At 32.4% G+C, this 11,432-nt stretch overlaps 1 protein-coding gene across 4 annotated transcripts; it reads left to right on the forward strand.

Annotated features, from left to right (window-relative positions):
• The first annotated feature begins 1,430 nt into the window (after positions 1 to 1,430).
• Positions 1,431 to 7,237, forward strand: LOC114721244 (PHD finger protein Alfin1). 4 transcript variants are annotated; one of them, XM_028907075.1, is made up of 6 exons: positions 1,431 to 1,683; positions 1,771 to 1,920; positions 2,018 to 2,050; positions 3,548 to 3,776; positions 6,484 to 6,613; positions 6,735 to 7,237. In XM_028907075.1, the coding sequence occupies exons 2-6, from the start codon at positions 1,824 to 1,826 to the stop codon at positions 6,984 to 6,986; spliced, it is 741 nt and encodes a 246-aa protein (XP_028762908.1). In that variant the 5' UTR covers positions 1,431 to 1,683; positions 1,771 to 1,823; the 3' UTR covers positions 6,987 to 7,237. The 4 variants fall into 4 exon arrangements, with proteins under 4 accessions (XP_028762908.1, XP_028762909.1, XP_028762907.1 ...); XM_028907076.1 differs by having other exon boundaries at positions 6,484 to 6,610; XM_028907074.1 differs by having other exon boundaries at positions 1,433 to 1,683; positions 6,484 to 6,610; positions 6,714 to 7,237.
• The last annotated feature ends 4,195 nt before the right edge of the window (positions 7,238 to 11,432 follow it).

Genomic DNA, 11,432 nt, shown 5'->3' on the forward strand with positions numbered 1-11,432 from the left:
GCTTTTATGGATTACGAAGTAAATATGTGGAAGAGATTAGCTCGTTTTGCGGAAAAGTGCTTCTGAAACCATGGTTTTGGGTTTCCCAAACACCCATTTAATCTTTGTTGATTTCTCTATTCCTTTTAAAATGTCACTTCAAGTTTTGGCATTGGAACTTTAGAAAAGAAAAAAATATTCTGTGATTCTAAGAAAAACACACAAAAATTACTTTTACAAGTGCTAAATAAATAAGACTAAGAGAGTATTTTGATTTTCCAACAATTCTAAAATATTTAATCCCATATCTTTAAAATTATTTATAATGTAATATTTTAAGGTTGTAAAAATATAATTGTGAGCATATTATATTAATATCGATAAGATTTTAAAATGATTTATTTCATATATATACTATAATTTTATAAATATAATTCATTAAATGTATATTCGTAAATATTAAAAAATAATTAGTAAATGATAAAAAAATTGTCAAAATAAATTAAAAATATGCTATGATGAGAGATATAAACCACTAAATAAGATTTACTTTCATATAGTTGTCAAAAAAACTCTAATATAATTTTCAATTAAAATTTTTTAGAATATTTTTTTAATGGTGTTGATGACTTAAACTAAAGTGCATATTTTTTTTATAAAAAATTATGTAATTAATATAAAATAAAACGATTGTTACAATATTTTAGCAGGAAATTTATCCATAATAAATGCAGTACGTGTCCCACGAAAGCAACATTGCTTGGTTCTGCATTTTCCCCCTCTTTCCTAACCCGTACAAGAAAAAGGTCACAGTTTTGACCCCAAACAAAAAAAGGGGCACAGTGACCCGCTTTTGGAGGCAAAGGCGTCCGAACTCCGAACTTCAAACCCACACGGGACACATTTTTTCGCTTCATAAAAATCATTAAAAATAATAGTACTCCGCAATAATAATAATAATAGTAAATAATATTCCATCTGTTTTTTATTATAAGAGATATTTGATGTGTATGATATATTTCTATATATAAGAAGCACTTAAAAGTTGTCTATAATTTTTTGTATTAATTTCTTATTTTACTCTCATTTATTTTGTCTCTAACCCATACTCTCTTTTCCTCCTACTTCTCTTTCTTTTAATAATTTAATTGTTCTCTCTCATACTCTCTGTCCTTATTAATAGGGGTATTGTTGGAAAAAATATTATACTTTTTACATATTAATTGTTTTCAACTAATTTTAACTATTTTTTTAATAACACAATTTGATTATTTATCTCTTATAATAAAAAATGAAACGAGTAATAAATAAGAATCACCCCTGACCTGACCACTTCCCCAATATAGGACACCTACGAAATAGCAATCAGGTTGGGTCGTAAACTTGTATAATTATCAAAAGGCTGTGATTAGCGTTACATTCCTTTTTATTTTTATTTTTCTACTGCTTTTCCATGACCCCAGATTTCTTTCCTTCGCAAGTCTCAAACCCATCTTTTTAAATTCTATATTATGCCTTCCCAATGCTCCTTTCCTCTTTCATTCAGTCTTTGTCTGTGTGTTAATTTTGGATAGAGAAGCTCCTTTTCCCGAAATCGGTGTCGGATTGAACAAAGGGGAAGAAGAAGAAGAAGAAGAAACCCTAGCCAGCAACTATTCGTAACATACCAAAGGGGGGGTTTTCTGAATCCGTTTCCTTTCTCTGGTTAGTTTGACTAGCTTTAGAATTCCCGGTCAGAAGCAGCATTCTGTAGTCGTTGTCGTGAATTCAAACTGGGTTTTCTTTGGCTAGGTTATATATAATTCAAATTTGGAAGATTGTTCCGTGCTCTGCTCTGAGACACAATGGAAAGCATACCGCACCCAATACCGAGAACAGTGGAGGAGGTTTTCAGCGACTTTAAGGGAAGAAGAGCTGGATTAATTAAGGCCCTCACTACTGGTTCGCTAATTATTTTTTCTCTGTTCTCTTCTTCTTTTTCATGTTAATTTATGTTTGTGTGTTTACTCAGTTTCTCTATGGGTTCTTCTGGTTGCAGATGTTGAAAAGTTCTACCAGCAGTGCGATCCTGGTGGGTTACTTGAATGTCTCAATTGTTTTTATTTATCGGGAATTCCCGTTCTCTGTTGTTTTGTTTATTTGACTGATGGTAATTGTACTACATTTATTGCGCTTTTAACTGTTCGCCTGATGGGGCTTCTTCTCTCACATTGTAACTGCAACTTTGACTTTGGGTAGTTTTCGGTATATCTCTGTTTGTTGGGGTAAAGCAAAGAGAGGAGTTGTGTTTCTTTTACTTCATTGAATTTCTGGTTCATCGAACTGATACTTGATTGTCACTCTGCTATAAGCTGACACTAGTTACCGAACGATTTGGGTTACATGCAGCGTGTTGATTCTTTCTCCTTATGATTTATTTTTGGGTGTAATTGGTGTTTTATAGTTGCCTTTCCGTTCTACTTAATGTGATGCATTTGTTACCCTTCAGGGTTCTCGCCTGTTCGGAGAGCAGAGTTGGAGTGTTAGTCACGTTTTCTTTTGGTCGCATATACTAATTCTTTGGGTCATGCATGTCCGTCGAGTGTTGGGCTTATCTATATGAAGACCTGTGCGCTCATGTTGGCCGAGTTTTAGGCTTATCTGTATGAAAATTGGGCAGTCAGTCATGTGAACCATACGTTATGCTAATGTGCAGACATGAGTGCTCTTGTGCACCTTGTTTTTGGCTTGACCATGGACACTTGCGCAATCTTCTTTGCCTAATTACACAAGAATTTTCTGTCCACATGGGTTTGAGATGGTAATGAAGTGCAACTGTTATACATGTCAGGAGTTGGAGTCGAATTTCCGATTCTTTTATTGATGATGGACAGTTACTCACCTTTTTATTTCCTTTTCTGAAAATGCTTTGGTAACTTAAACAGTCGGCATGCTTGACATTATACACCTTTTGACATGATACACTTTATTATCAGAGATTCAGAGCATTGTATTGCTTAAGGAGAAACAAATTATCCTTGTATCATTAAATTTTTTAGCTTAAAATCTTGAGACGTTGATTCCATTAAACTTCACGGGTTGCCTTTATTCACCTTTGGCTTAGGGTTATAAGTTGCTATGAAATTTTAATTTGTTGACCATTGAGTTGTTGTCTATGAATTCCTAGGTACTGTATGTTTGGCCTCTTAATGAAGAGTCAGATGAAAATTAGATGCTTAAAAGACGTACAAATATCTCATGTTGCCTTGAGACTAGGTTAATTTTGTGTTTTGCTTTTAATCCATTACCTTTTGATCTGAAGTTAAAAGGCTTTCTGTCTAATTTCGTATGCTTTCTGGTACTTGCTCTTCCAAAGTAAGCTTTATGGTTATCGTGGAGGTGGGTCTGCTATTGTTGCATGTACGTTTGTAATTTTGGAGTTGAACATCACGCCTTGTTGATGGTCTATTGGAAAAACGCATTCTTTAATTTCTGTTAATTTGACATCTGTAAATTAATTTGCTGTAAGAATGTTTGATAATATTTAATTTTGCGTGCGTTAGTTAAAACAAATTTGCTTGTATTGTAGAGAAAGAGAACTTGTGTCTATATGGATTACCAAATGAAACATGGGAAGTGAATTTGCCTGTTGAGGAAGTGCCTCCTGAACTTCCTGAGCCAGCATTAGGTATAAACTTTGCGAGGGATGGGATGCAAGAGAAGGATTGGTTGTCACTGGTTGCAGTTCACAGTGACTCATGGCTGCTTGCTGTGTCTTTCTATTTTGGTGCCCGCTTTGGATTTGGTAAGAATGAAAGGTAAGATTTCTTGATCTTCACACATATAAACTTTAGAATTTTGTCTTTATCAACCTAATTCCACCCAACACTTGGAGTTTTCCAGTAGATGTCTTACATTGAGCAATGCTTTTAGTTTGGGTTCTCTGGATCAAGCTTGTTTTGGTTTGTTTGGTCTTGCAAATCATAGACTTCTTTAACATTTTTAGGTTGTTGGGAGTTTTCAATTTATTCAGTTCGTCCTGTGTGGATGAAATATTATTATTGTTGTTGTTGTATTGTTGTTATTCTTTTGGTGATCAAATTTTAGGAAAGGGGTTGGGTCACCCATGATCCAAAGACAGAGCAATTAACCCTTAACCCTAGCCTTGCAGGACCCTGTTGTTTACAAGTTGAGGCCTTGGCTTTAAAGATGCCTCTCTCAGCGCTGCGACGTGCTTTAGGGTTGAACCTGCTCCCTCAGTGAGTGTGTCCAACCCCTTTGCCTACTGAACCCATGGATGAGGGGTTGTGTGGATGAAATATTATTATAAGCTTAGTGTGCTCTTAATTTTGTTTGCAAAATAAAGAAAGAAAGCAGCAGTGTAGTTTTTTGATTAATTTTCAAAATCTTCAATAATATGCATTTTTGTGAGGACATTTGCATCTTTATCATAATGTATGAATAATAAAGAGAGATCCTTACTAATTTATTCCTTATACTGCTCAAATGTCATTGTGGCTCTGGATACTCATTTTTTCTTTGTTGACACTATTCAAAGTGCTAAAGCTGGTCATTTGGATGAAAGGCCCTTATTTTTGTGCTTTGGCTGTGCATATCTTATGAATTATCCTCTTTCATTTTCCAATAAAGTATCTTAATGAAGCGCTAATAATTCTCTGACTTTGTATTAACGATTCTTTTGCTTCAATTTTCATCACTAGCACTGTTTTAGTGACATAGACCTTGGAACTGTATGAGGTCTTAAACTTATTTTTGAGATGAGGTTTTAAATCTTCAGTGGGAAGCTGCGGGTCATGATTTAAGGTCAGATTAGTTATTTTCCTTTTTCTATTGAATGTTGATGTGAATGTTCTATGTTTAGTTGCTATAAGAATGGGGAGGTTGGTGATGTAATGAATAAAAATTAAGTTCAAGTTATTAAAAACTTTATATGATTGATGTTCTCGCACAATAATCTGATTGAATGTCCTGTAATGCTTAATAATGATTTGGGGAATATATAATAAAGCATTCAAATCTTCCTTTAATATCTTATCTGTCATGCTTACTATTAGTTTTATGGTGGAGCTTAGGATCAAGCTCATTAGTTTTACTGCCTTCCACTACGTTAAAGTTCCTCCTTTTTTCCCTTTAAAAAACTGTCACTCTGTGTTTAAAGTATTGTTTTCGAATATATCATGCTTTTAAAAGTAAAATAAATATTGGTTTGAAAGTTATAGTCTGATTTTTTTTTTTTTCCCTTTACAAGTCTTCTATTGTTGCAGAGGTCTTCTTTCTTTTTCGTGATAAATTATTATTTGCGGGAACTTCCTGCATTTCACATGTTAGTTCTATAACGCTAATTGGGATATTTACTGATACTCCCTCCGTTCCTTATTATAAGAGACAAATAACCGAAGTACGTTGATCAAAAAAACAGTTAAAATTAGTTAAGAACAATTAATGTGTAAAAAGTATAATTTTTTTTCCAAAAATACCCTCATTAATAAGGAGAGAGAGCATGAGAGAGAACAATTAAATTATTAAAAGAAAGAGAAGTGGGAGGGAAAGAGAGTGTGAGTTGGAGATAATAAATATGGGTAAAATAGTAAATCAACACAAAAAAATAGAGACAACTTGTAAGTGTCTCTTATATATAGGAACATGCTATAAGCATCAAATGTCTCTTATAATAAGGAACGGAGGGAGTATTATATTAACTATTTGTTGAATCTGATGAAATGTTTAGGTTTATTTGAAGTGACTTTGGAGTGAAAATTTTGGCCATGATGCTCTAATGTTCTGTTAGCATTAATATATTATGCTAGGAGTTGAATGTCCACCTAAATAGAAAAATGTCCCCCCCCCCCCCCCTAAATGAGTTTACCTTGGGAGTTTCATGTTGATACAGGGTCTTGGAAATCATGTGGTCAAACTTAGTAGGTTTTATTGAGTTTCTAATAACTGGTGTTGTTGATATATATCTAGACAGCAGTATTGTTTATTGTATGCTATTGTTGTATTCACTTGTATTTTGTGAGGAAGTCTTGAATCCTGATAGGATACTGTTCTGGCCTGACATGAGTTGCGCAGTCAAGAGACCAGCAATTTATGGTCTTATAGTTAGTCTGTGATCTTCCACGCACATGCTTGTTGTCTCACTGCTACATCAATTGCATGGTTGATGTGTAAAATTTTGGCTCATATCTGGCAGAGCGAAGGCAGTTTAATATCTTCTTCTGGGTCCCATTTCAGTCCACCATATAATCCCATTTGGCCAATACTGTTGACAATGAGTCATATGATTAGACAGAAGAAGTAATAACTTAGACCAATCAGAGTAGTGATAACTGATATCTCTTTTGCCCCAAAAGAAAGAGGAGCAAACAAAAGGGGAAAAATTCTGGAAGGAGCCAGGAAGAATTGATATATTTCTAGAAATCCTGAAAATATCAGGGTCAAAGGTTTTATGTGACATTCTAATTGGATGATACTTCTGATTTGGCTTCTCATTGATATCTGCAGGAAAAGGCTTTTTCAGATGATAAATGATCTCCCAACCATATTTGAAGTTGTGACGGGAAGCGCCAAGCAATCAAAGGATCAGTCAGCTGCTCACAACAATGGTAGCAAAAGCAAGTCAAGTGGGAAGGTGGTAAGCAAGTTTCAACTTAATGTTCTTAGTTTATCTTTCTGGTACCTCCCATTTTGAAAAGTTTCTTTGGTCTTGCTGTTTGAATGCTGCTCCTTATCAGTCCTCCCAATCTGGCTCTCAGGCCAAGGGAGTGAAAATGTCTCCTCCTCCCAAAGAAGAGGATGAGAGCGGAGAAGAAGAAGAAGATGATGATGAACAAGGGGCAACATGTGGAGCATGCGGTGATAATTATGGCACTGACGAGTTCTGGATCTGTTGCGATGTGTGTGAGAGATGGTTCCATGGCAAATGTGTGAAAATCACTCCTGCTAAGGCTGAACACATCAAGCAATATAAGTGCCCTAGCTGCAGTAATAAGAGGGCTAGAGTTTAGAAGCTCTGGAGGATCTCCAACCAAACAGGACAGACAAGGTTTAGAATGTTTGATAAAAATTTTAAAGTTAAGAACGTTGGTTGCCTGTGTTAGTCAACTGAACATGAATGACAATGCAGACATAATTTGAAGTTTTGCTAGTGCTTATTCCTACTGTGTCTAATCTTCCTGTTAATTGTGTTTTTAAGTAGTCATTGGCAACAAGGACATTATATGAATATATCTGATTGTTTTTATGCAGATTTGATGTATTTCTTCTTTACCATCGTAGGTAGACTATAAATAACTACTTATTGTTTATGATCCACCTTTTTTATCTGAGAACCTTGCTTGCACATGTGAAGCATTGAATATTCACACAAATATGGTCATGGGTGGCATGACAAAATTTTTTTAGTGCCTGAAAGAGTAGAAAAGCCTGTGTGATCAAAGATTGGTGTCCCTTCAAAATGTTCGTGTTTTAGGAACGCACAATAAAAAGATCATATGGCCATTTTCAGCAGGTCATTGAAGAAAACTTCTGGGTACTGGCTTCAGTTAGTGAAAAGCTCAAGTTGGTCATTTTCGTACTAGGGTAGTCTGAAGAAAAATTTCTTAGTCTCATCTCTTTTGTTTTGAAGTAGATGTTACAATTTTGTTATCCCCTCCCCGTTTTAATGTTTGGGTTCTGACCTTTTTGGTTTTCTTGGTTAGTAGCGGAAATTTGCTTCGGATAGTGTGCTGCTTTATTTTAACTTTTGATGGTGTTATATGTAACGGAACACTTCATGTTCCTATGTTTGCCCGCGGAAAAGGAAAAACGTATTTTAATTTACTTTTTAGAAATAAAGATGGGTGCTATTTTACGTCTTTTACATTATTCATTTTTTGATTGTATTTTATTTATTTTCCTTGTACTAAAGAGACCACAACATTCTGGCTGTTTTCTTTCATTTTTGGACACAAGCTTGATGGCTTCCACACTCCTTGGAGATGGGCTGATAATTTGGATCATTTACTGCTTCTGTCTCTTCTTTTTTTTTTTTTAATGTTTTACTCACTGAAAGAAGTCAAACAAAAATGGTCTAAAGTGTTAGAAGTAGAAAGACAATTAAAAACAGAAATTTTCATGTTATGATATCTTATTCGAAAAATAGGATAAACACTTTAAGGGCAGTTTTTATTGATAGTAATATCTTTTCGTATAAAAAAAGTTTATGTGAGTTTATGTCTGTAGGCTCAGAAAATGTTTATAGAGATAGTTACAGATTACTCATCAATAAAGTTCTCACATTAGTCATAGTAGCGAAATTTGAACTTATGACTTTAGAGAAAACACAAAATACAGTGATGTTATTTTTCATCCGGGAATTTTTAAATATAATTGTCAAAAGTTTATTGTCAATATATCAACTATGTAACTAAAAAAATACTACCTTCAGTTTTTAATATAAAATTTGGTTTAAAGTAGATTTTATAGTATACTAAGGACTTAAAGAATTAGTTTAAATTAGATTTTATACTAAGCACCAAAGGTAGTAGTATATACGAACTATATTATTCATAGTGCATCATATCAAAATGAGTTTTTAATGTCCTACCCTTCCTATTGCCTCTTATGATGACTCTATGATACCCATTGTCGTTATCATAATAACTATCCACCTCCTTTCATTGCTAAAGAGAAAACATTTATGCCTATTTCAACTGATAAGAAACTGGTCTATAACACAAGGACTGGCGCTTATATCCTATTACTAATACTAGGATTTTGAACATGTTTAGATGGTTTTAACTGTGGAGGTGTTTGGAAGCACCCAAAAGTGGTTTTTAGAAGCACTTTTTCGTAAAACGAAGCAAACTTCTTCATATATTTATTTTGTACACTGTAAAAGTACTTTTAAAATCATAATTTTGATTCTATCCAAACAACTTTAAAAGTGACACATCTTGTGATTTTTGGAAAACTCTATTTGAGGGCTTCAAATGATTTTTTTGGGGTTAAAAAATGAACTATTTTTTAATAAATATAAATTATTTACTTCTGTCATAAATGTATGAGCTGTATAACTAGTTTGTAAATATTAATAAAACTAGTTAAAATATTTATTTGTAATAATTGTGTGTTAGTTTTTTTAAAATATATTATTTAATTATTTATATTAAAAACTACTTTCATTAATAAAACCCTCTTTAGCAAAATCAAGCAATATAATTATATTAAAAAATTTATAAATTTGTGAGACAAAATAAATTAAAGTTATATATTTAACATCAAAATACATCTCTCAATTATTTCTAATGTTTAGAAATCGAAGGTAGGTATCTTTAAAACTGTAAGGCGTTTTCTTTCTTAATAAATTTCTACGAATAATCTCTTATAAACTTTTTTCAATGAAAAGGAAAGGGGAGATATTGATTAACAATGGAATGTCCCATTAAGAAGCAAAGTAGGATCACTTTACTTAGTGGACCCACTTCTAGACTTCTGGCTTAAGAATGGGATTCGTAAATTGGACAACATAACTGTCAACTAGTCTCCTCATGTGGTCGTAACTCCGCCCCAATCCATTTTCCTATTTTTATTAATAAATCTCCCCTCATGAAAATATACTCTACATAATAAATTTAAAATTATTACTTTTTGTCCATGTGGAATGGAATCAATTTCAGTACTCATCAACAGTGATGAGCATCATAAACTCATCATATCTGAACCGTTTATATTTTATTTAAATGATTCAGATTTAAAATCTTTAATTATTTATTTCTAAATTAAAAAACTATTTTTTGAAAGAATGATAATTAAGAGATTATCTCTATTTTATATTGTATACATATTAAAATAATTATTTTGAACAAATACAAATAAAAAAAATTAAATCTGGATCATCCAAATGAGATATGGACGATTCAGATCTGATGAGTTTAAAATGCTCATCGAAATGATGAGTACCAAAACTCATTCTATGATTATAAGTGTTTCATGAGATAAATATTTTTATGTTAAAAAAGAAAAATGCGTAGGATATTTTTCATTTTACATAAAATATAATTTTTTTTAATAAAATAGTTACCGTCTACTTATACTGCTGCTGGGAGTTAGTTGTTGTATCTTCTTCATTATAGCTTTTTTGATTTAACTTTCTTGATCTTTCTAAATTAATCAATTATGTTTTATATTAAGGATCAAAGATAGTATAACATGATAAAGAAGTTAGATAATTCATAAAGTTAACTAGAAAAGGGGCAAGTATAGATTCAATCCTCACCCACCCATATATCCACGTGGATGTAATAATAATGAGTGATCCATGAAGGCGTACATTATTAAGTCTAATTGAGATTTATGCGAATGGATAAGCTTTATCTTTCAATCATATGTCATAGAATGAACCTAACCATTGCTTTTGTTTCCTAACAAATGGTACAAGACACACACTACACTTTCCTACTTGATTCAACAAACCCTCTCTTATATGTATATACACGTGTAAGATACATATTAATAAATGAGTTATGTTGCTTATGATGTTAAAGTTGAGAGACTGAGTTTCAACCAAATCAATATTATAAGAATTGAATTGTATCGAATTAAATTTATCAGAGCACAAATTACAATAAAGTCCAAATTATAAAAACTAAATGACTAATTTTTCTTATAATTTATTATAGATTTTATATCTTATATTATTATTTTTTTACATAATTATTTGATATTCAGTAGTCATGGAGAAGGTCAATGACGTTATTTGATCCATATTATAGACTCCACTTGGTGAGATAAGGATTTGCTATTTTTGTTATATTTGATATTTAGTATTAATGACTTATATTTAAGTTGATTTTTCAGATGATTTTTTCCATTTCAAAACTTCGGTCTCATTTTAAAAAGGCCTTTTTCTTATATTTCATCAAATCATGATTAATTACATTAATATTGTTATATTGATGATTATATTAGTATTGATGGCAATGACAAGGGGGAAAAAAGAAGCTTGAACCGAGGACAACCAAACTGAAAGCCACTCACAATGGCAGCGTTACTAATCATGTTTAAATGAGGTATCAGTTTACACTTGATATTGATATATTTATGTTATGTGCCAGTTTAAATTGCACTACACTTGGTGTTTAATATATTTAGAACTTTTATCTAGCTTTTATAGTATTAACTTCTGCTCTGATTATAAGACTCTGTTTATAAGCTATAAATAAGATTTTATAATTAGGACGGGATAATATTAGGAATGAGAGATAATATTTTTTTTTTTAAAAAAACCCTCAAATCATGTTTCCCAGCGTGAAATGAAACTGGAGTTTGCTACAGCATTTCACTTTATGGGTGTTTGGATAAAAACCAAACCATGGTTTCAGAAGTGATTTTACGGTCTACGAGATAAATATATGGAGGAGTTTATCTCGATTTGTGAAAAAATACTTCTGAGAAGCACTTTTAAGGGTATC

The sequence above is a fragment of the Neltuma alba genome, unplaced genomic scaffold (assembly GCF_004799145.2).
Source record: "Neltuma alba isolate B1F8T4 unplaced genomic scaffold, ASM479914v2 tig00012014_pilon, whole genome shotgun sequence".
NCBI lineage: Eukaryota > Viridiplantae > Streptophyta > Magnoliopsida > Fabales > Fabaceae > Neltuma > Neltuma alba.